At 40.6% G+C, this 25,881-nt stretch overlaps 1 protein-coding gene across 2 annotated transcripts; it reads left to right on the top strand.

Annotated features, from left to right (window-relative positions):
* The first annotated feature begins 12,503 nt into the window (after positions 1–12,503).
* On the top strand, positions 12,504–25,597 carry CHURC1 (churchill domain containing 1). Of its 2 annotated transcripts, none has more exons than XM_007531726.3 (4): positions 12,504–12,659; positions 15,824–15,959; positions 20,034–20,104; positions 25,314–25,597. In XM_007531726.3, exons 1-4 carry the CDS (start codon positions 12,621–12,623, stop codon positions 25,404–25,406), a joined length of 339 nt encoding a protein of 112 aa, XP_007531788.1. In that variant the 5' UTR covers positions 12,504–12,620; the 3' UTR covers positions 25,407–25,597. The 2 variants fall into 2 exon arrangements, with proteins under 2 accessions (XP_007531788.1, XP_060030807.1); XM_060174824.1 differs by lacking the exon at positions 25,314–25,597 and adding an exon at positions 21,037–21,248.
* The last annotated feature ends 284 nt before the right edge of the window (positions 25,598–25,881 follow it).

Genomic DNA, 25,881 nt, shown 5'->3' with positions numbered 1-25,881 from the left:
TGAACTTTAAGCCAGAAATAGCCAGCTAATGGCAGACATGCCACTGATGTACATCTTACTAAGGGAGATAACATCTGGCCTGTATTTTTAAAGTCTATTGAAATATCAACTTTTCTGGAAAATCTCTGCTGACAGTGTGTCCCTCATCTCTCTAATCTCTCCCTCACTGAAACATCTTCCCTTTCTCTGGGTTCTAGTACTATCTCTAAGAGCAGTTATTACATATATTGTGATAATTGGTTTTTCTTTCTCTTGGAATGTGCACTGCATGAAAGTAGGAATACAGCATATACTTTATTTTTTATTTTTATTTATTTTCCCTTTTGTTGCCCTTGTTTTTTATTGTTGTTGTAGTTATTATTGTTGTTGTTATTGATGTCATCATTGCTAGATAGGACAGAGAGAAATGGAGAGAGATGGGGAAGACAGAGATGGGGAGAGAAAGATAGACACCTGCAACTCTGCCTCACTACCTGTGAAGGACTCCCCTGCAGGTGGGGAGCCGAGGGATTGAATCAGGATCCTTACGCCAGTCCTTGCGCTTAGTGCCACAGTGCACTTAACCCGCTGTGCTACCGCCTGACTCCCACAGCATATACTTCAAACATTATAGAAAATAAGTCAGGGGCCAGGTGCTGGCGCATACGCGCATACACACATACGCACATCACTGTACACGGACTCAGATTCAAGCACCCAGTCCCCACCTGCAGGAAGGAAGCTTCACAAGCAGTGAAGCAGTGTTACATGTGTCGCGTCTTGTCTCTTCTCCCTCTTTCTCTCTCTCTTCTTCTTCCCTCTTAGTTTCTCTCTGCCTCTACTCAAACATAAATACATGTAAATGCAATATTTTTTAAAAGAAAATAAATCCTATTGAACGTTTGAGTCTTAATATATAACCTCTTCTGGGTGTATTTACATTTTAGCCACCATTTTAAATTTTGTAATTAAATACTCACTGATATATCTCAAGTATTGTATGAATGAAACTGATGAAAGAGGCCTAAGAAGCCACACTGAGGAGAAAAAAAAAAAAGTCATGGGACCAGGCAGTGGCGCACCTGGTTGAGTGCATGTATTACATGCACAAGGATGCAAGTTCGAGCCCCTGGTCTCCACCTGCAGAGGGAAAGCTCTACAAGTGGTGAAGCAGTGCTTCAGGTGTCTCTATGTCTCTTTCCCTCTCTATCTCCCCCTTTTCTCTTGAGTTCTAACTATCTCTACTCAGTAAGCAAATAAAGGCAATAAAAATTTATGAGAAAAAGAAAAAGAAAGTCACCACCCTCCTCCAAATCAACAACCCATTATGAATCTAACTGCCTATAAATGAAAAATGCAAAGTAGTGGTATAAAAACAATTGAAGTAAAGAAGGTGTTGCTAAATTTTCAGGAATGAAGTGACAAGCTGAACTCTAAGTTTACAGATCATTTCCTAGATAGCAGTGAGGTGTTAAATTGAATGATATTAGGGTGCGTTGCTCTTGTTGAGTCACCCAGGCCTCAGGCAGAATATTCCTGTCGGTAGGCACAGCATGAAGATGTGATTTAGCAATCAATTCCTGGTGAGTTATTGAAGAGGAAGGATGTTGAATTTAAAGCATTTTTTTCTTTTAGTTTTTTTAAATTTTGATCTATTTATTTTGAAAAGAGACAGAAATTGAGAGGGAAGAGGGGTTTAGAGAGGGAGTGAGACAGAGAGGCAAGTATAGCCCTGCTTCACCACTTGTGAAACCCCCACCACCCCCACTGCAGGTAGGGGGTTGGGGCTTGAACTCCAGTCCTTGCACTCTATAAAGTATAATTAAACAATTAAAAAAAAAAAACTAAAACTTTGTTCTCCTCAAATTTTAAAACCTTTGGGCAGAGGGTAGATAGCATAATGGTTATGCAAAAAGACTCTCATGCCTGAGGCTCCAAAGCCCCAGCTTCAATCCCCCCGCACCACCATAAGCCAGAGCTGAACAGTGATCTGGTAAAAAAAAAAAAAAAGAAAGAAAGAAAGAAAGAAAGAAAGAAAGAAAGAAAGAAAGAAAGAAAGAAGGAAGTAAAAAAAAAATTTAAACCTTTAAAAACAATGACCTAGACTGAACAGGACAGAGTTTAAATGAGATAAGTAGAAAGGTTGTTGCTCCTGGCAGAGGCATTTGGGGTAAGGCGGTAGAATGGGTAAAATTATGTTTTCAGCTTTTGTAATCGATCAAAAACATGTTATGAGTGCTCACTGTGCCACAGGCATAATGCTAAGTGCTGGGGAAACAAGCATAATTCTCAGAGAGTTTGCAGTCGAGAGGTGACTAAACATTCCATAATAGGGAAAGGAATAAAGTATCATTATAGGAGCTTAGAATAGGAAACCGATACCCAGTGTTTGTAGAAGAGTGATGACGAGTGATGACTGTATCATGTCTGAGAAAGATAGACCATTCTTGGCAAAGGGGAACACACACACACACACACACACACACACACACACACACAATGGAAATATTTGGTGTAGATAGGGTCATGAGAAGTTTTGGTGAGTCTATAGATAGTGTGTGCTGATAAGGAAATGGAAGCAGAAGAGGTAGAAAGCTGTAGGGCATCAGGCAAGAGAAATGATTTGAGGCCAAATCTTAAAAGATTTTGAATTCTGTAGTAAGAAACTTAGTTTTTTATTCTGAAGGTAAGAGGGACTCGTGGAACCTTTCAAGCAGCAACAAGAGACTTACTATGATGGCTACTGTCTTATGTAGTTGCCTAATAATGTACCCCAGTTCTCTTAAGACTTGGAATGTACTTTCATATTAGTATTCTCTCTGCATATCTATTTATCTATCTATCTCTCCCTTATTAGCAGGGCTTCACCTTTTCAGAGACACAAAGAGAAAAAACAGGCAGAGATAGAGAGGGAAAAACAATGACACCACCAAAGTTTCTTCCTATGCAGTGGAGGGTGGACTCTAACCTAGCTGCAAAACTTACTAGTTCTCAGAGAAGACCTTGTCAAGAGAAAGAACTACAAGGAACCAGAAATATGGCTGGCAATCTGTGACTAGGTATGAACCCAAAGCAGGACTTACACAGACATCTCTATTTCTTGGTGCTGTTAGGTAGTTTTCAAATTCTGCTACTTAGACAAGCTTGGCTTTTTTGCTCTCTGGCCATTTGGCTCTGTTACAATTCTTTCCCTCTAGTATGTGTTCATTCGTGTCATTGTTTTACAGACCAGCCAATATGGTCCTACTGCTATTAAGGTGCCATCAGGACCAGAATCTAGCATTTTAGTTTTAAGTCACTAAGTTATCCCCCCCAAAAAAAAAATGTGTTTGTGTGTGTGTGTAACCAGAGCCTCATGTATGAATGATCCCACTGCTCTGGGGCTATTTTTCTTCCCCTTTCCTTTTCCTTTTCCCTTCCCCTTCCCCTTCCCCTTCCCCTTCCCCTTCCCCTTTCCCTCATCCTTCCCCTTTCCTTTCCCTTTCCTTTCCCATTCCACTTTCTTCTTTCCTTCCTACATTCCTTTCTTCCTTCCTTCCTTCCTTTCCTTCTTTCTTTCTTTCAATGTTCAAAAGAGATAAAAAGAAAAGGCAAGGAGGGAAAGAAAGGTACCATAGCACAGCTCCACTATCCATGCAGCTTCCCCCAGTACCATGATGTTCCCATGTGGTGTTAGGGTTCCAACTGAGGTAAAGAACAAACACCTCATCACAGACCCCTGCAAGCGTCAACCCGGCTTTGACCTAGCACGTTATGATTGGGCCCTCCTCAATCGCTATTGAACAGGCCATGGCCGGTGCACTGCTATGTTCCATCGCTGGGGAGCCAGAGACGACCCGAACTGCCCCTGTGGCTCCAGACAGACTATGACCCACATAGTCAACGACTGCCACCTCTCCAGATTCTAAGGAGGTCTCGAAACTTTACATCAGGCTCAACCTGACGCTGTTGACTGGCTACGGAAGAAGGGCAAATGCTAGAAGAAGAAGGGTTCCAACCAGGACCTTGAGCATGGTGAGGCAATACACACTACCAGGTGAGCTACCTCTCAATCCCTCAGAATATTCCTGAAAACTTCTACATACCCCTTTCCCATTCCAAATCAGAACTATAATTTGCTAAATTACCCAAGCTTCCTTATTTCTGTGGATTTTGAATCCTTGAAGTAAACCCTCCCTTCTGACCATATTCCTGGACTAATAGGAGCCTCTTGACTGCACTTTCCTTACTACCTTGGCTTCTCCAAAAATTCCAAATTCTTTCACCTCTCTGAGTAGATTCAGGTGGTAAACAAAAGTCTGCTCTGTGGTAAAAATGAAATGAAATGAAAGCCTACTCAGAATCTTAATATACCCTAAGGGTACACATTGAAGAGACAATAAAAGTCTGTGAAACAACCAGTTGTGTTTAGATTATTAGATCCCATTCATGTAAATTGGAAAAGCTACTTCCCCAAAGGCCACTCCAACAGAGTTTGACTCATGTGAAGAAAACTGTATATGGAGCTGACCATCTATTTGAGAAAACAAAACTGAGGAGATGGGAACAAAAGCAAAGGGGAACAGTGGCTAGTCCCTTATTATTTTTTAATGACATGTAAACTGGAAACCTAGAGTTATCATTTGAATAATATGAGAATCCTAGAAGGTAGAAAGTCCAAATTGGCTACTGAGCTAAACAAAGAATAATAATGATGATGATAAGACTAACCCTGAAGTCTTAGGGACTCTTTTATCCACCCTTAGCCAGGCTCATCTGTGCTGTTAACTTAGAATTGCTGCAGGTGACACCAGGTAAAGACAGCCACTCCAATTTCACACAGTGGAAAAAATGACACATATCTTCACCAAGCAGATGAGCTTCCCTCCATCAGTGCAGCAGACCTGACAGTGATACCAGAAAGAAAAGACTCCTGAGTATTGCTTTATCTCTTTAAGCAAAGGATGAAGAGTCTTGGGTAGGTGTGCTCAGAAGTGTATGTATGGCTCCTGCCTTTTGAGTAACATTAAAGGCTGAAGCAGAAAAAGTGTTAGGTGAGGGTGTTTTAAAAAAAATGGGAGTTAGGCGGTAGTGCAGTAAGTTAAGCGCAGATGGCTCAAAGTGCAAGGACCTGCATAAGGATCCCGGTTTGAGACCCCGGCTCCCCACCTGCAGGGGAGTCGCTTCACAGGTGGTGAAGCAGGTCTGCAGGTGTCTATCTTTCTCTCCCCCTCTCTGCCTTCCCCTCCTCTCTCCATTTCTCTCTGTCCTATCCAACAACGATGACATCAAGAACAACAATAATCACTACAACAATAAAACAACAAGGGCAACAAAAGGGAATAAATAAATAAATACATAAATATTAAAATAAAATAAAGCTGCCCTCATGAGAGAAAATTTTAACCCTGCCTCAGGGATGTTGCTTAACACAAGTAATTGAACAGTTTTGTTTTGTTTTTAACATTTAGAGTCTCCTAAATCTATTCCTTTTACCAGGAGTACTCTCATGCATGAACAGCAGTGCGTGGGTATGTTTGCTATATACTGACACTGACACTGCATGTTTCTTAAGAGACTATTGTGGGCAGGGTATTGTTTCAGGGAACTTTTTTTATTGAAAATAGCCTTAAGTGGTTCCTGAAAACTGTATTGTATGTAATTACCAATAAGACAAAAGAAAACAGTGACTAGAGAGATAGCTTACTGGGTGGGTTAAGGCATGCCTTGCAATGTGTGTGGCCCAGCCTATAGTCCCAGTACTACACGGGAGAATATTACAGCACTAGGGGAAGCTCTGGTGATATGGTATCTCTTCCCCTGCCTTTGTTGCTTTTTGAGTCTCTTTAATCTGAATGAAAGAAAAATTGGCTTGACCCAGGCTCAAAAAAAAAAAAAAAAAAAAAAAGATGAGGGTAGAGAAAGAATTGATTTTTGAGTAAAATTTTTGCTTATTTTTCTTGTTCATCCTCTCAGGTGCTAATCTGCTTTGTAATGGCTCTTTCTTCCTTCCACCTGTCAGTCTCAGATTTTCATATTGCCACAATCACACTTTCATTTTTATCCTCTCTACTTCCTCCCACCAGTCTCGTTTGCTGCCTCTCTTCCCCAAATGTGGCTAGATTTGAATGATAAATACCACAGGATGGATAGCCATTACCTCTGGACTTTTTTTCTTATTTATTTATTTATTTATTATTGCACAGAGACTGAGAGAAATTGAGAAGGGAGGGGGAGGTAGGGAGGGAGGGAGAGACTGAGAGACACCTGCAGCCCTTGCTTCACCACTCATGAAGCTTTCCCCCTGCAGGTGGAGACCAGGGGCTTGAACCTGGGTCCTTGCACACTGTAATGTGAGTGTTTTAACCAGGTGCACCACCACCTAGCCCCTAGCTCTGGAAATTTTGTACACATGTGTGAGAGCATCTTTTCATTCACTTTCTTGCTTAACAAGTTGCCCTACTATTCTGAGAAAGTAAAAAAGATGCTTGTAAATATGTCAATTGTGTTTCATGTCTCAGAACATAAAATCTGATGTAAAAGAACCTACTCTTTGAGATCATTGACTGAAGTATACTTAAAAAAAACTAGGGGAGGGAAAAAAAAACTAAACTACATTATTTAAGGAGTTGCTTTTCATTTCACAGCACTATTAGTATTAGTCTTAACATTATTTAGCATCACACAATTCAGGCATGGACTCCTTTGCACCCCCCCCACCCTTTTTGTTGTTTTTGATGGTGGTGCTAGGGATTAAAACTGAGAGCTCAGAGTATCAGGCTTGAATGTTGTTTGCATAACCATTATGCTATCTCCCCAGCCCTGCAGCATAAGTTTTTATTCAATTTTTTTATTTCTGCATATTCACTAATAGTTTTTTGTTTGTTTGTTTACCAGAGCACTGTTCAGCTTTGGCTTATGGTGGTGCGAGGGATTGAAGCTGGGGCTTTGGAGCCTCAGGCATGAGAGTCTGTTGCATAACCATTATGCTATCTGCCCTCAGCCCTCACTATTAGTTTTGAGGCTGAAAGTTATATATCTCCCCCTTGTGGTTCCTGTTAGTGCATGAATTTCACACATATAATTTCTTCCAGTTTGAATCAGTTCCAACAAAAAGCTGCTGAAATAACTATAGTAAACTACAAATTTCGATATCACTCTCCTGCTTCTTCTTCTTCTTCTTCTTCTTCTTCTTCTTCTTCTTCTTCTTCTTCTTCTTCTTCTTCTAGCGTTCTTCCGTAGACAGTTAACAGCGTAGCAGGACCAACAGCTTGAAAGCTGTCAGGAGCTGCTTGTTGCTGGCTTTGAAAGTGACTGGGATCCATGTGGATTCAGTCGGCTAGGAAGGATCGTCAGTTTCCCCAATGAATGGGTACTCACGGATGCTCCTGCTCAAACTGAGTAACTCCCTATCATCTGCAGGATAAAATTCAAACTCCCTGAAATACTGATACTAAAACTTTGCTTTTTGAAATTCTGTTTTTCTTTTTGTATATATGTATTATTGGATAGAGATAGAAATTGAGAGGGGAGGGGAGACAGAGAAAGAGAGACCTACAGCCCTGCTTCACCACTCATGAAGTTTTCCCCCTGCAGATGGGATCTGGATCCTTGAACCTGGATCCTTATACACTGTACTGTGAGTGCTTAACCAAGTGAGCCAACACCTGGTCCCAAAATTCTGTTTTCAAGATTCAAAACCCTCTTCCCCAAACCCCAAGATTTTGTGCCACTATCCTGAAATCTGCCAGTAGGTATCTCAGACTCTATTGAGATTTCTATATGGATTCAGACTCTATATGGATTTCTCAGATTCTATTGTAAATATCTGGAACTTATATAAGGATAATATATATATATATATATATATATATGTATATATATATGTATATAAACTAATTTATTCCCTTTTGTTGCCCTTGTTGTTTTATTGTTGTAGTTATTATTGTTGTCGTCATTGATGGATAGGAGAGAGAAATGGAGAGAGGAGAGGAGACAGAGAGGGGAAGAGAAAGGTAGACACCTGCAGACCTGCTTCACCACCTGTGAAGTGACTCCCCTGCAGGTGGGGAGCTGGGGGCTCGAACCGGGATTCTTACACTGGTCCTTGGCACTTTGCGCCACTTGAGCTTAACCCACTGTGCTACCGCCCAACTCCCCCTTTTTTTACTTTTTTATTTATTGTTGGATAGAGACAGAGAAATTAAGAGGGGGGAGGGGAGATAGAGGAGAGAGACAGAGACACCTGCAGCCCTGCTTCACCACTCATGAAGATTTCCCCCTGCAGGTGGGGACCAGGGGCTTGAATCTGGGTCCTTGCACGCTATAATGTGAGCACTTAACTAGTTGCACCACTGCCTGGCCCCCGAGAAAGACAGCATTTTCATCTTCCTGTTGCTCAGACAAAATTTTTTCACAGTGAAGACATTAAACAAATACCTATGCAAATGGGTAAAAAAGCTAACAGTGGTTAGCAAAATTCAAGTATTCTATTGTTGCAGGAAAAAAAAAAGACGCTTTTTTATTGCTGCCCTCATTTGTCAGCTAATTTTTTCTTACAAACTCCAACCCTAGTTACATGTAATCCATTCTGTATCTTATCATGATTCCTGTAGATAAAAATACAAGACAACCTGTAGATGTCTTTTCTTTCTATGAAAGGAGCTGCTATATACACATGAGCACACGCACAACTGGGAATCAATGAGTTTATTGTTCATGGTAGATAAAAATTAAGCTTGCATAAAAGTTGGGCTAATTGGTCCTGGACTCCAGACTCTGTTGCCTTGACTATAATAATACAGTTTGTCATTTACTCTGTACCAGGCTAAAATGAGGAAAATCTATTTGAAGGTATCTTGTTTGTAAACATTTGTCAGATTCTAATTTTTTCCTTTTTGTATTAAAATTCAACTATGGTGTATACGAAACAAAATAGAGATGATTTTTCTCCCACAGATGGTGTCTTTGAAAAAAAAAAAAATTCAAGTATTCAACGGCTGGGAGACAGCATAATGGTTGTGCAAAAGACTCTCTCGTGCCTGGGCTCTGAAGTCCCAGGTTCAGTCCCCAGCACCACAGAAGCCAGAGCAGTGCTCTGGTCTTTCTCTCCATGTCTTTCTCTCTGTATCTTTCTGTCATTAAAATAAAATATAATATTTTAAAATTGTTAGCGAGCATAAATCAAACCACCATCCACTGTAAGGAAGCAAAGATGTTTATTGACGAATTGCAATCCGGGCCGAGATGGTGACTGGTGTTAGTCTACCAAGCTCGACCCCGAACAGGGCTCAAACAATACAATTTATAGGAATTCAGACTACACTCAGGGAGGGGGAGCACATCACCTTATCAACCTACATCCAATAACAGGCTATAGCAAACACAAGATCCAATCATTTCAAACTTAGCAAAAAGCAGGGTCCATACAAAGCAAAGCGCGGGCTAGTTTCAAATATAGTAAGATCACACAACCAATAGAATTCAACCAGGCAGGGTCGCCACATCCTCCTGCCATCAGCTATGACCACCCATCCGGTAGACAGCACACCACAAAGTCTGTTCAAAGGTCCTGATAAGGCTTGTCCCCAGGCAGGGTCCTTCGAACAATGGGTGGCCTTACTGATTAGGTCCTGTTTATTCAAGGGGGAAGGGGCAAGGAATTTTCCACCTCATACTACAAGCAACTCATACTAAAAGCACTTAACAAACAACTGCATAAAAAGGGAATTTCAAGGCTACTGCCTTTTACAAAAATATTAAAAGAAAGAAAAGGAGGGAGGAAGGGAGGAAGGAAGGGAGGGAGGAAAGAAGGAAGGAAGGAAGGAAGAAAGGAAGAAAGGAAGAAAGGAAACTCAAGTCTTAAAAAAAAAGTCTTTGAGACCTCAGTCCCCACCTACAGTGGGAAAGCTTCACAGTGAAGCAGTGCTGCAGTTCTCTCTCTCTCTCTCCTCTCACTCTTCCCCTTCCCTCTCAATTTCTCTGTCTCTATCCAATAAATAATAAGTATTTTTTTTTAATTCTAAGTATTTGTCTTTATGGAGAATTATTTAAAATGTGCCAAGAGAATCAGCTCAGCCCTACCCAAGTACAGATGTAATGAAAGCAACATGTACAATTTAAAGTGTTTTGGTTGTCAGATTTTTTTTTAAAGGTTACGTTTTTAAACATACTTTTATTTTAGCTCAAGCATTCAACATTCAATCAACATAAACATTCTTTTTTTTTTTTTTGAGATTTTATTTATTTATGAGAAAGACAGGAGGAGAGAGAAAGAACCAGACATCACTCTGGCACATGTGCTGCCGGGGATCAAACTCAGGACCTCATGCTTGAGAGTCCGAAGCTTTACCACTGCGCCACCGCCCAGACCACTCAACATAAACGTTCTTGATGAAATACTTCACATCATTTTTTTCATGTCATGCCTTCTAAACCTAGTGTGCACGTCGTACTTACAACATATCTCAGCTCATATTTTCCTCATTAAAAGTGCTTTATGGGGGCCAGAAATATGGCGCGAAGCATAAGGACTGGCTTAAAGATCCAAGGGTCCGGTTTCAAGCCTCCCCCCTCCACCTGCAAGGGGGTCGCTTCACAAGGTGAAGCAGGTCTGCAGGTATCTTTCTCTCCCCCGCTCTGTCTCACCTTCCTCTCTCAATTTCTCTCTGTCCTACCCAAAAACAGAAACAGCAATGGCAACAATAACAACAACAACAAGGTTTAAAAATGGAGAAAATAGCCTCCAGGAGCAGTGGATTAGTAGTGCAGGCATGGAGCCCCAGCGAGAACCCTGGAGGCAGAAAAAAAAAAGTGATTTATAGGGTTGGCAAAATAGCCCACTTTTTGTTTTGCCATGAGAGAGAGACTCAGGTTTGAACCTGGCCGTGACTGCATTGCAGGAAGATTTGCTACTGTTGTTTTTATATATAGCCACATTGTGGGTACTGGCTATTTCACTACAAAGAAGACTAGTAGAAGGCATGGACTGATTCCTACTTTTAGCTGACTACAGAGAGGTTTTGTTACCATAGACAAATTTTCTTAGTCTATGTTACCATAGACTATTTTCTTGTTTTCCTCATCTGAAAGCAGAGGGCATGCTTTTCTTACCAATTGGTTGTAATAGGACAAAATTAGAAACTGAAATGAGGACACTTTGAAAGGTTGAAAATGTCACATAAACAGAAAATGAAATTATTCCAACAATAGCATGATCTCTGATGCCATTAGTTCCTGCAGTATATATATCTTAGCATACCTATGATTTTTATTACTGTTGCAGATTCTTACCAGAAGTTGAAATATTAAAGATTACAATTTCAGTACTCAGTGGAGATGTAATTCCCATATTATCAAACTCAATTAAATTGACTTGCTTTGAAATGATTATTAATCTCTTAAAAATCTGAATCCCGGGAGTCGGGCTGTAGCGCAGCGGGTTAAGCGCAGGTGGCGCTAAGCACAAGGACCGCATAAGGATCCTGGTTCAAGCTCTGGCTCCCCACCTGCAGGGGTGTCGCTTCACAAGCGGTGAAACAGGTCTGCAGGTGTCTATCTTTCTCTCTCTCTCTCTGTCTTCCCCCTCCCCTCTCCATTTCTCTCTGTCCTATCCAACAACAATGACAACAATAATAACTACAACAATAAAATAACAAGGGCAACAAAAGGGAATAAATAAATAAATAAATAAATAATCTGAATCCCAAAGTCTCATATGCTCCCAGATTTTTCTTGCTCTTACTAGTCTGTAGTAAATCAGTTAAAGGATGATGCCAATGGTCCCATTAATTATCTCCACTAGAGTAGCTGGGTGAAATAAAGACAGGTTACTCAGAAGCTAAAAGACAGATTTTGGAGACTTGCGTGGTTTAGTTTTATTACTGTGGATAATAATACGCTTTTCATATAGAATGGAAGGAAGAGGCAGGCATTAATCACTACGCGTTTTTGAAATCCACAGGTTTGGGAAATGACGTAGGAATAGTAGACCTGGACAGTTTCTATGTACACAGTGCTTGTCTGACTTGGAGGACACACCGGGGTGGGGCATGGATCGCTTTATTATGGTTTCCAGAGGTCCCAGAGGTGGTTATTTATTAACAATTTAGCTTCTTTGGAGCCTCAGGCATGAGAGTCTGTTTGCATAACCATTATGATATCTACTCTCCGCCCTTACAATTTAGCTTCTTTTTAGATTTTTTGCAGAGCTATTAAGTGCCTCTCCCCAAATACTTAGGTTATGTTCACTCACCTGCTGAGTTTTCATCAATGCCTTAAGAAATGGTACCGAAAAGTATTTACTATTAAATTTTCACCTTTATATATGGAATAAACCGAGCGAGATCTGCCTCTCTGTCACCCTCCACTCAGGTAACCTCTATGCCTTACAAGAGTTCCTTCCCTTCCCTGCCATCGGGGGAGCGGGGGGAGCTCTCCTTCCCAGGTTTTCGAATCCTCAACCCTTGGGCGCCACGTTACCCGGGAGATGGGCAGGCCCTAACAACAGTTGCTAAGGGGGGCGGAGCCTTCGGAAAAGTACCCGAAACCCAAGATTCCAGGGTCGTAGAGTTGAGGCGCATGCGGAGACTTTCTCTTAGATCTCGCGATGTTGTTGCCTTCCCGGAAGTGCTGAAGAATCTTCCCTGTTGACAGGCGTCGCGATGTGTGGGGACTGTGTGGAAAAGGAATATCCCAACCGGGTGAGCGAGTGCGGTGCTGAGGACTTCCCGCTTCTTTGATCCCTGGTCCCCTCCTAGGGCTTCTCATGCCTGCGTCTGGCCTTCCCCGAGGAGAGGGGCGGACTCAGTGACCCGCCCTGTGGCTGCATTTAGACGCTTGACAGCAGGGCGGCCCGTGACTGTCTGTCCTGTAGCAGCGCCTGGCTTCGGCCCGGGGGTCACCCCACGTCTCTTAGAATCCAGGCGACGACCAGGGGAACCCTGCCACGAACGACAAACTGTCCACACACCCCCACCCTCCTCCTGGCCTTCTTCTCAAACTTACTTTGATGAAGCTCCAGTTGTCTTCCTTCTAGCGCTGGAAGAAAACTCTATGGTCATTTGTTCCAACCCAGTTTTTTCTTTCTTTCTTTCTTTCTCTCCTCCTCCTCCTCCTCCTCCTCCTCCTCCTCCTCCTCCTCCTCCTCCTCCTCCTCCTTCTTTTTTGTTTTTGTTTTTTGTTTTGGTTGGTTATTACCAGAGTATTGCTATGAAAACATAAGCCTCTTCATGCGAATTTAGCAAAGAAAAAGGTGATAAGATGGTGGTAGCAATACAGTCTTCTCAGTCAGAACTCATTTAAAAAAATTGGCAGAGAAAAATAATGGATTAGAATGTCTACTGCATGAGTAGGTTATAACTACTTAGTTATGTTTGGCTTCACAACATTTTCTGCAGTTTTGCAGTCGTTTTTGTTTTTATTTTTCCATAGACTAGAAAGACACAATACTGAATGCCTGACTGAGCTGTGGCCTATTTGCTTGTAACTTAAACTCAAACATGAATCAGATTACTATTACTCTTACTATTCAACTGTATTTGGCTTACTCACGTTTTCCCCCAAGAATCATCTCAAATCAGTACCTTGTTCTTATAAGATGGAAATTTTATTTACCAAGAGGCTTTTCTCCTTTTTATAGTTAAATGAATGTACTATCTGCTAGCTATCCAGGTACCTTCCTTCCCCCCTATTAGTATTAACTTCTTCCCTAAAGCATAGTACTGAGGAGCCACTCTAAAGAGAGAGGGTGATTGTGGTTCTAGAAATACAGGTAGACTTTGTTCGGGCATCACTTACAGTGGACCTTAATTTCCCTGGTACTTTATAAGCTCCTTAAAGGTAGAAACATTTTGTAACTCATTCTTTAGTCCTCCACTGTGCTTTACACAATGTCAGACACATAACTGCATTAAAGGACTGCTCATTTCGATGGTTTTAACTCATATTAACTATTTAAAATATCCTTAAATTTGTTGGTGAGAATGAAGTTGAGCTAGATTACATAATAAAATGACTTAGTTCTAAACAGTTATCAGTAAGCCTTCAGCAAAGAGCTCCCTTTAAGTCAGGAGCATAAGTTATTTATAGTTTCACAGTGATGAAGCAAAACCCTTTCTCCTTTGAGAAAAGAGTTGCAGAACTTGCCTTCTCTGCCGGAATCACACATTTCCTGAAAGACTGACATTTGTAAAGCTGACATTTTTCTTTATTTTGTAGTATTTGTAAGGCTCAATATAATGCTATTTCATGGGGCCGGGTGGTGGCACACCTGGTTGAGCACACATGTGACAATGTGCAAGGACCTGGATTCAAGCCCCCTGACCCTACCTGCAGGGGGAGCTTTGTGATTGGCGAAGCAGGGCTGCAGGTGTCTCTCTGTTTCTCTCCCTATCTCCCACTTCCCTCTCAATTTCTGGCTGTCTATCCAATAAGTAAATAAAGATAATTTTTAAAAAATGCTATTTCATTAGTCAACCGAGCATCCTGGTAAGATCATTTTTACCATTGCTCAGTGTTTCCACTTTGATTGGATTTTAACTCTAGTTTTACAATATGATTCATTTAATACTGTTGGTTATTGGACTTTCTAGTTTTTCCTTTTCAGATTTTATAAATTAAAGCTTCATTAAGTTGTTTCTAAATATCCATTTGCATTAGTCCTCTCTCTTAAACACAGATACAGTCCACAGAGACTTAAGCTCTAAACACTGCTTTAATTTTATTTACTATAAATAATCCTTCTGAAGAAAACCTAGTAGTCTCAAAATTCATTTGTTATATTCTTTTTTAAAATTTTATTTATTTTACTTTTGAGAGAGATGCAGACAGAGAGAGAGACAGAGAGACAGAAACACCAGAGCACTGCTCAGCTCTGGCTTATGGTGGTATGGGGGATTGAACCTGGGACTTTGGAGCCTCAGGCATGAGAGTCTGTTTGCATAACCATTATACTGTCTCCCTCACCCTCATTTGTTATATTCTTCAGAAAGTAAATTCTGGACATTTTTTTACCATTAGATATTTTAAGTTAATCATTTACACCAAGATTTTCCTTCTTTTTTTTTAATAATGTTAAATCACTTTTTAAAATATTTATTCCCTTTTGTTTCCCTTGTTGTTTTATTGTTGTAGTTATTGCTGTTGTTGGATAGGACAGAGAGAAATGGAGAGAGGAGGGGAAGACAGAGAGGGGGAGAGAAAGACACCTGGAGACCTGCTTCACCACTTGTGAAGCAACCCCCCTGCAGTTGGGGAGCCAGGGGTTGGAACCAGGATCCTTATGCCTTGAGCTTTGCACCACCTGCACTTCACCTGCTGTGCTACTGCCCAACTCCCTAAATCACTTTTTTAAAAAGTATTTTATTTTATTTTTGAGAGAGATGCAGAGGGAGAAAGACACAGAGAGAAACACCAGAGCACTGCTCAGCTCTGGCTTATTGTGGTGCAGGGGATTGAACCTGGAACTTTGGAGCCTCAAGCATAAGAGTCTCTTTGCAGAACCATTATGCTAGTTACCCCCGCCCTTTTTTTTTTTTTTCTTTAGCCAGAGTACTGCTCACCTCTGGCTTATGGTAGTGCTGAGGATTGAACCTGGGATCTCAGGTGCCCCAAGTTGTTGCACTGTTGATGTTACTAAGTCTCCCCAGCCCTTCAAAGATTTTGAAACATAAGAAAATTAAGTTCCACAGCCAAGAAAACAGCTCAGCAAATAGAGTATAGTACTTGCCTGAGATTCTTAGTTTGCTTCCTAATGCTTCAGGTACTAGAGTAGTGCTGTGGCTTTATCACTACCTCTTAGATGCTTTAAATAGTAAGCCTTCAAAAAAAAAAAAAGAAAATTAAATTCATATTTTTGATATTTTAGGGTACCATCTGCCTGGAAAGTGGATCTTTCTTGCTGAACTTTACAGGCTGTGCAATATGCAGTAAACGAGATTTTATGCTGATCACAAACAAATCTTTGAGAGAGGAAGATGGAGAAGAAATAGTTACCTATGACCGTAAGTAGATATTTTTTTTTGCTCTTGTGAGTCTGCTCATGTCATTTTGGAAATTGTTGTATTGTACATGTACTATAAGGTCTTTTTTTCATATCATACTTTAATACTGCAACATGTTAAATTTTTTAAAAAATATTTCTTTCTCCCCTTTTGTTGCCCTTGTTGTTTTATTGTTGTAGTTATTATTGTCGTTGTTGTTGGATAGGACAGAGAGAAATGGAGAGAGGAGGGAACGACAGAGAGGGGGAGAGAAAGATAGACACCTGCAGACCTGTTCACCGCCTGTGAAGCGACTCCCCGGCAGGTGGAGAGGCTGGGGCTCGAACGAACGGGATCCTTAAGCTGGCCCTTGCAATTTGCGCCAGGTGTGCTTAACCCTCTGCGCTACCGCCCGACTCCCTAACATGTTAAATTTTTAAGAGGAAAATACATGTAAGATCTCATTCATCTGGCATCATCAGATAATCTAAATAAATGCTGATAATGGAAGCTAATGATTTAGGTACTCATTTTCTTTGTTTTTTTTTATTATATTATTTATTATTGGATAGAGACAGAGAGAAATTGAGAGAGGAAAGGGAGATAGGGAGAGAGACAGATGGACACCTGAAGACCTCCTTTACCACTTATGAAGCTTTCTCCCTGCAGGTGGGGACCAGGGGATTGAACCCGGGTCCTTGAGCACTGTAATGTGAGTGCTTAACCCAGTGCACTACCACCAAGCCCTCTAGGTACTAGTTTTTTTTTCTTGCTGTTCTTTAATATTTATTTCTTGTTGTTTTATTGTTGTAGTTATTATTATTTTTTTAATTTTTTAATAGTATTTATTCCCTTTTGTTGCCCTTGTTGTTTTATTGTTGTAATTATTGATGTCGTCGTTGTTGGATAGGACAGACAGAAATGGAGAGAGGAGAGGAAGACAGAGGGGGAAAGAAGGATAGACACCTGCAGACCTGCTTCACCACCTGTGAAGCGACTCCTCTGCAGGTGGGGAGCCAGGGGCTCAAACTGGGATCCTTACTCTGGTCCTTGCGCTTTGCACCATATGCGCTTAACCTGCTTTGCTACCTCCTGACTCCCTCGTTATTCTTTATACCATCTAAAACAGGATGCAGAGACTTTTTTTTCCTTTGACCTTAGCGTCACATAAATCTTCACTTTCTGCTGTAATGTCATATAGTGATATCCTCCAACAGCTGTGTTTAGGGCTGTTTGCTTCCCTACTGACGACCCTGAGTTATTATGGTATTTGGGGTCCTGATTTCTGCTTTTGTGGTTTTTCTTCTGTCCTTATCTCACTGTTAAGTCTGTTGATTCTTTATTTTGCTGTTGTAAATATGCTACTTTTTAATTTTATTTTATTTCTTTAGTATTTTATTTTAATGAGCAAGACATTTAAAGCAATAGAGGCCAGAATACTGCTCAACTTTGATTTATTGTGGTGCTGGGCAAGATTACTATTGTGCTATATCTCCCTAGCCCAAGTCTGCTACGTCATTTCTTCAGTAGTGGAGAATTGCAGAGGTAGATAACATAATGGTTATGCAAAGAGTGTACTGCCTGAGGCTCCAAAGTCCCAGGTTCAATCCCCTGCACCATCATAAACCAGAGCTCAGCAGTGTTCTGGTTAAAAAAAAAAAAAAAGTAGAAGAGAATCAAATAAACTATAATAAAAATGAATCAGTTATAAGATTGACTCTAACCATTTCTATGAATAAGTAAATAAATAAAGTGAATAACACGGTCATAGAATGACAAAGACATAAAGAACACTTCTCATCCTGCTTCTCTGATGTATTCTGAATATATGAGAAATACAAGTGCAATAGTATTTTGAAGGAGGAATTTGAAAGATACTAAGTCTTTAGAATAGTCATACAAAGACCTGGCGGTGGCGCACCTGGTTTAGTATACATGTTACAATGTCCCCAAGGACCTGGATTTGAGCCCTCCAGTCCCCACCTGCAGGGGGCAAACTTCACGAGTGGTGACACAGAGCTGCAGGTGTCTCTCTGTCTCCCCGTACCCTCTCAATTTCTGGCTATCTCTATCCAGTAAATAAAGATAATGATAAAAATAATAATAATGAATAGAGTCATACTATAAAAACTGATCAAAATTAGAAGATTTTTTTTTTCTTTCTTTTAGCTTATTACCCTTTGAACTCTTTTTCACCTAAGTAGTAGGGAATAGTCATTAAAAAACAAGGGATCAGCAAGTTGCAGATGCTATTACAATTCCATCTTGAACTCCCTGGGCAGCCAATCTCACCAGTTTGTCCCAGAGCCCTACCCTACTAGGGGAAGATAGAAACAGGCTGGGAGTATGAATTGGCCTGCCAATGCCCATGTGCATCAGAGAAGCAGTTACAGAAGCCAGACCTTCCACCTTCTGCACCCCATATTGATCCTGGGTTCATACTGTCAGTGAGTTAAAGAATAGGAAAGCTGGGGGTCCCGCAGTAGCGCAGCACTTAAGCGCACGTGGCCCAAAGTGCAAGGACCGGGTGTAAGGATCCCGGTTTGAGCACCCGGCTCCCCACCTGCAGGGGAGTCACTTCACAGGCAGTGAAGCAGGTCTGCAAGCTGCCTTTCTCTTCCCCTCTGTCTTCCCCTCCTCTCCATTTCTCTCTGTCCTATCCAACAATGAATGACATCAACAATAATAACCACAACAAGGCTACAACAACAAGGGCAACAAAAGGGGGGAAATGGCCTCCAGGAGCAGTGGATTCATGGTGCAGGCACTGAACCCTGGAGACAAAAAAAAAAATAGGAAAGCTATCAGGGGAGGGAATGGAGTTCTGGTGGTGGGAATTGCACCCTTCTTATCCTGCAGTCCTGCTGATCATTATTATTTTTTAATTATCTTTATTTATTGGATAGAGACAGCCAGAAATCAAGAGGGTGATATAGAGGGAGAGAGACAGAGAGACACCTGCAGCCCTGCTTCACCACTTGCAAAGCTTTCCCCCTGCAGGTGGGAACCAGAAGCTTGAACCCAGGTCCTTGCACATGTAATATGTCCACTCAACCGGGTGTGCCACCACCCAGCCTCCGATCATTGCTAAATCAATAATAATTTTTTTTTAAAAGCAAGGGCTCTAGAGCCTTAATGTTTGAGGCCCTGTTCTATCATTTCCTAACTTGGTAGTCTTCTAGTTACATAACTAGAATGTACCTTTGTTTCCTTATCGATAAAAAGGGGGTAACAGAGTCGGGCGGTAGTGCAGCAGGTTAAGCGCAGGTGACACAAAGCGCAAGGACCAGCTTAAGGATCCCAGCTCAAGCCCCCGGCTCCCCACCTGTAGGGGAGTTGCTTCACAGGCGGTGAAGCAGGTCTGTAGGTGTCTGTCTTTCTCTCCCCCTCTCTATCTTCCCTCCTCTCTCCATTTCTTTCTGTCCTATCTAACAATGACGACATCAATAACAACAACAATAATAATAACTACAACAATAAAACAAGGGCAACAAAAGGGGAAAATAAATAAATATATATATATATAAAAGGGGGTAACAATAGTCTACCTCATTGGGTTTTTGAGAAGATTAAGTAAATAAATATATTAAAAATATTTAAAATAATATCTGGCAGTTAATCCTAGTTCAGTAAATCACAAGCCCTAAATAGGTAAGTTATTATACTGTTTTTTTTAGTCTTGCCACCACTCAATTCACTTCAATACCTAGCTTCTTTTTATATGATTGATTATAGTAGCATAATTTCAACCACTCCTGAGAATAAAAGAATAAGAGGTTTTTTTTATAGTTAGATCCATCTAGCTAGTTTAAAAAGCATATTTGACATATCTATTAACTGATGACCTTAGAGAACTTACAATGAGAACTAATACCTGCACTTTATGTCTCTTAAGATTGGATCCTTGACTTTGTAGTATTGCTTTGTGGGAAATGCTGGATTTTTTTTTATCAAGGTAGATAATTATAATGGGCTTCCTGCTGTATTAAGTGTGACAGAATTGAGATCCTTTTAAAGCAGTGCTATGCTGAGAATAGAAAATTTTCTGTCTTAATTCATATTCCAAGACTTAATGAAGTCTCTTTGTTTCTGCAGATCTCTGTAAGAATTGTCATCATGTAATAGCCAGGCATGAGTATACATTCAGTGTCATGGATGAATTTCAGGTAAATGTATAAAATTAGTATATTTTTAAGGGGGAAGGGATAAAATGAGTACCCTTGAAAATCTAGATTTAATCTTCATAAATAAAATCTTAGCAAATATTTGACAAAACCATCCTTCCCTTCTACCTGTGTATGTTGAGAGCAGACACGTTAGATATGGGTGAATCTGTTTAAAGCCTTCTTCACACGAGTCAGAAATCAAAATGGGGGTGGGAGGAAGGCAGAGCATGGCAAGGCAGAGGTGCACCCAGTAAAACACACACGTTACCATACATAATGACCCAAGTTCAAGCTCCTTTATGGAAGGAACGTGCTATAAGTGACTTTCACTCCCTGTCCGTCCCTCCCACCCCCTTTCCTTCTAAATTTCTGTCTTTATAAAAACTAAAATCAAATTGGGTTCCTCACAAATGATATTGGTCTTGTCATTTCTGTTTATAAAGAATAATATGCTATATGACTTCTTATATAGTTTTGTGTTTGCTTTTTCTCTACCCAATTACATAGTTACATAATATCATTTGTTAAATAAAATGGCATGTTGAAAGAGAGAAGTTGAATCACTATTAGGATAGAGAATAAGGATTTATTATAAGGATTAGACTTTATTTGGTTATGAAAGCATATGAAGAATTCCACAGCCAGGGGAGTCGGGCTGTAGTGCAGCGGGTTAAGCGCAGGTGGTGCAAAGCATAAGGACCAGTTTAAGTATCCCGGTTTGAGGCCCCGGCTCCCCACCTGCAGGGGAGTCGTTTCACAAGCCGTGAAGCAGGTCTGCAGGTGTCTATCTTTCTCTCCCCGTCTCTGTCTTACCCTCCTCTCTCCATTTCTCTCTGTCCTATCCAACGACAACAATAATAACTACAACAATAAAACAAGGGCAACTAAAGGGAATAAATAAATAAATATTAAAAAAAAAATTCCACAACCAGGTCCGGGCGGTGGCACACTGGTTGAACACACATGTTACAATGCACAGGGACCCAGGTTCAAGCCCCCGGTTCCCACCTGCAGGGGGAAAGCTTTGCAAGTGGTGAAGCAGGGCTGCAAGTGTCCCTCTGTCTCTCTCCTACTCTATCTCCCCCTTCCTTCTCGATTTCTGGCTGTCTGTAGCCAATAAATAAAGTTAACTTTAAAAAAATAAGGACAATGATTAGTACTTAAAAAAATAATTCCATGGAAGATTGTTCTAGGTTGAGGTTGCTGGTGATTCAGTTTTATTGTTCAGGAAGAAGAGTTGTACAGAGAAAAGCTGGGAGAAGTACAGTCTGAAAACCACAAAGACAATGGAACCTTTGTTTTTCCCTCTCTGCCTCTGCTTTTCAAATCTTCAGATTCAGTTACTTATTTAAGTGACATGGCAGTCCAGGAGGTGACACACTGTATAAAATGTTGGACTCTCAAGCATGATATTCCAAGTCAGTCCCTGTCAGTTCATGTACCAGTATTACATTTGTTATATTACGTTTATTTCTATCACTTATTTCTTCCATAAAAAATAAAAGTATTTGGGGCCAGGTGGTGACACACCTGGTTGAATGCACAGGTTACAGTGCATAAGGACCCAGGTTCGAGCCCCCCTCTTTGGCTGTAGGGGCAAAGCTTTGCGAGTGGTGAAGCAGTGTTGCAGGGGTCTCTCTGTCTCGCTCCCTCTCTATCACCCCTTCCCTCTAGATGTCTGGCTGTCTCTATCCAATAAATAAATAAAGATCATAATTTAAAAAAAATAAAAATAAAGTATTTAAAAGATAAATGCTGAAGTACTTTTAACAATCAAGAGTTGTTTTTTTTTAATTCTTCTCATTCAGGCATTACAATAATGAGGAAAAAGTCTTATAGAAATATTCTTATAATAATAACTGTGGTCCAGGAGGTAGTGCAGTGGATAAAGCACTGGACTCTCAAGCATGAAACGCAGGTAGGGACTGTGGGTTGAATCCAGGTCCTCAAGCATAGTAACATGTGACATGTGTGCTCTAAGAGCGACAAACCACCCAGTCTCTCAAGGGTTTTTTTTATTTGGACCTCACCATTCCCATTTCTCCATACAAGATTAGTTTGAAGAAATCCCAAACATCTCACTATCTATGTGAACATTTCAGTATGTATCTCTAAGAGACAAGAATTCTATTTTTAAGTAAGCCTGATATTATTGGACAAGGTAGGATTTCTGTGGCCAGGAGGGAAAAGTAGAGACAGAAGTGCATGTTTTAAGTGGGAAATATAAATAATCTCGGTGTCTTTTATTTTTTCATGTTACCCTCACAAAAAAAAAGCCCTCAGAAGGACTATATGCCTAGGAGTCGGGCAGTAGTGTAGTGGGTTAAGCGCAGGTGGTGCAAAGTGCAAGGACCAGCACAAGAAGGACTATATGCCTGTTGCAGGAAGCAAGAGGGGAGTTACGAGATTATTTTCTGTTTCTCTGTGAAACAGAATAGAGGGAAAGTTAGGGTCATGGTCAGATCGTAAGAGAAGAAAAAAACTGAGAATCCCTCAGGATAAAACAGAATCTTTTTACCTAAAGGTGACTGTGCCCATTCATCTTTGCTTCCAAAAGCTTTTGAGGGTCTCTGTAAATGATTAGTGTGGGGGAGAGGGGATTATTTTTCCCTATTTGGCTGGATTTGATAAAAAAGTATCCTAATTTCATTCCTGGAAGCACAGGGAGACAGACATATATATTCCTGGCATCCCAGCTTAGAATGCTTGACATATTTTCCTCCAGACTTGCCATATATGGTCAGATTCTATAGAACTTAGACAATGTAAATTTAAGAGAGACCCCTGCCCTGTAGATTTCCCTGGGAGCCTGAATTCCATGCACAGCATTTCTTCTGTGAGAAACCAGTTCTGAATTCCTAACAACTGACCTACAATGAAATTTAGATTCCAGACTGCCTATAAATCACAGATTGCAGATGTAAACACTTGACTGATTTAATAATCATACCAGAGTATATCATGTGTAGGTTTTTCCTTTCTCACAAGCTAGATGCTAAATTTTGCAAGGTAATGTTAAACATTACTTTGCCTTGTCATGTCTTTACCTAGCACACTGCAGAGAACTGAGGCACTTGATAGCAAAGTTGCCAGTGGAAAGATTGGTTGAAACTCACATATGTCTCTAGTTTCATGCATTTTCTCATTATTGCTTTTTTCCATCTTAATTTCCAGTGAGATGCTGAAATTCTACTAGTAATGTCTGGTGGGTAAAAGCAGAAGTATAAGAGACCAGTAAATAACCTTGAAAAAAAAAATAGAATTTTTGGGAGTTGGGCAGTAGTGCAACGGGTTAAACACACATGGCACAAAGCGCAAGGACCAGCTTAAGGATCCCAGTTCGAGCCCTCGGCTCCCCACCTGCAGAGGAGTCGCTTCACAGGTGGTGAAGCAGGTCTGCAGGTGTCTGTCTCTCTCCCCTCCTCTCTCCACTTCTCTCTGTCCTACCTAACAATGATGACATCAATAACAACAACAATAATAACTACAACAACCATAAAAAGAAAGGGCAACAAAAAGGAAAATAAATATAAAAAAAATTTTTAATGGAATTTTATTTTTCATTCATGAAACTTCTATTTGATTGCTGAACTCTAACTCCCACTTATCTCTATACTGCTAAGTATATCTACTATGTGTGTAGACTTTAAAATAGTGTGGTCTTAAGAGGTTTCCTGCTGAACTCACTAGTAGGAAATGGATAGTTGCCTGCTTCTGAGTCCTTTTACTGTAGTCATTGTTTATATCTGTAAGACTTTTTTTTTTTAACCAGAGCACTTCCCAGCTCTGGTTTATAGTGGTGCAGGAATTAAACCTGGGTGCTTGGAGCGTAAGGCATGAGAGTTTGTTTCTTTGTTTCTTTCCTTTTTTTTTAACCAGAGCACTGCTCAGCTCTGTCTTATGGTGGCACAGAAGATTGAACCTGGGGTTTTGGAGCCTCAGGCATGAGAGTTTCTTAGCATAACCATTATGCTATCTTCCCCTGTCCTGTGAGACTATATCTTTTTTAAAATTTATTTATAAAATAAAAAATATTAACAAGACCATAGGATAAGAGGGGTACAGTTCCACACAATCCCCACCATCACAGTTCTGTATCCCATAACCCTCCCTTGAAAGCTTTCCTATTTATCTATATGGGAGTATGGGCCCAGGATCATTATGGGGTGCAGCATCATGAAAAATGGAAGCTTCCTGAGCTGTGGTGTAGTATCTATCCTCCTCTCTCTGTTTCTCATCTCTTCTCTTGAGAAAGGAAAGGGAAAGAAAAAGAAAAAGGCCAACAGAAGCCATGGCATCATTTAAAGCACAAAACCTCAGTGGAGTCTGTCATAAATAAGTAAATAAATAAAACTTTGCCCAGGGAGTCGGGCTGTAGCACAGCAGGTTAAGCACACGTGGCGCAAAGCGCAAGGACCGGTGTAAGGATCCCGGTTCAAGCCCCCAGCTCCCCACCTGCAGGGGAGTCGCATCACAAGCGGTGAAGCAGGTCTGCAGGTGTCTATCTTTCTCTCCCCCTCTCTGTCTTCCCCTCCTCTCTCCATTTCTCTCTGTCCTATCCAACAACAATGACATCAGTGGTGACTACAATAAAACAACAAGGGCAACAAAAGGGAATAAATAATTAAATAAATAAAAAGACTTTGCCCAAAACAACATCCCTCCTGTCACCAATCTGGACTTTTGTTAAGTCCAATGAACATAAAATTCCTTAAATAGATCAAATTTTAGACAACTAGCTATCTAAATTTGAGGGATAACACAGTAGATAAAAAGAGAGAGGGGGAGAGAAAGATAGACACCTGCAGACCTGCTTCACCGCCCGTGAAGCGACTCCCCTGCAGGTGGGGAGCCGGGGGCTCGAACCGGGATTCTTACGCGGGTCCCTGCGCTTTGCGCCACGTGCCTTTAACCCACTGCACCACCGCCCGACCCCCTAAGTGTGTTTTTTAAGAACAAGAAATAGCTATGCATTTCCAAGATGCCATGCTTGTATACATGCTAAATAGAGTTTCAACATAAACTCAGTTCATAGAAACAAAAGGTTCTTAGGGAAAAACCTAAGACATTGTTGATTAGGTGTTGAAGAAACTGATTTAATGTATGGAAAGAATTTGTGGAGAACAGGAGAACAGCTTTACTACAGTTAAGTTACAAAGCATGTTTCTCCTTGTTCCTCAAGATAATTATGCACTTTATCTTGTCCTAGGAGTACACCATGCTGTGTCTGTTATGTGGCAAAGCTGAAGATACTATCAGTATTCTCCCTGATGACCCCCGACAAATGACTCTGTTATTCTAAGGATCCTTCTGCAGTTCTGTTGTAACTGTGTTGTAGTGGTTTACAATACAACAAGTCTAATGGTTTGCATCTCTTCATTTATGATGAAAAATACTTGCATTTTTTTTCTGTATAAATTTACCTATTATTTGAAGGGAAAAAAAGTGTTTTCCAGGACTGCTTGTCTCCAAATAAACTCTTCTGCTTAAGTTCCCAATTCATATCATTACAGTGAGATTAGCACATTATTGTTAGAAGTTATGTGGCTAAAAATAACTAGAATAAGAGTACACCTAGTTTATCATTACAGTGAGACTAGCACATTATTGTTAGAAGTTATGTGGCTAAAAATAACTAGAATAGGAGTACACCTAGTTATTAGATCTTGGTTTCAATAAGAGAAATGACTGATTCTAGTGCTGGGTAGGGATATACAAGATGAGTTCAGAGCATGTTTTATCATAAAAGGAATACATGCACAGAGACAGCAGTTATA

The sequence above is a fragment of the Erinaceus europaeus genome, chromosome 16 (assembly GCF_950295315.1).
Source record: "Erinaceus europaeus chromosome 16, mEriEur2.1, whole genome shotgun sequence".
In the NCBI taxonomy this organism is placed as follows: Eukaryota; Metazoa; Chordata; class Mammalia; order Eulipotyphla; family Erinaceidae; genus Erinaceus; species Erinaceus europaeus.
This window is presented reverse-complemented; position numbering and strand designations above follow the sequence as displayed.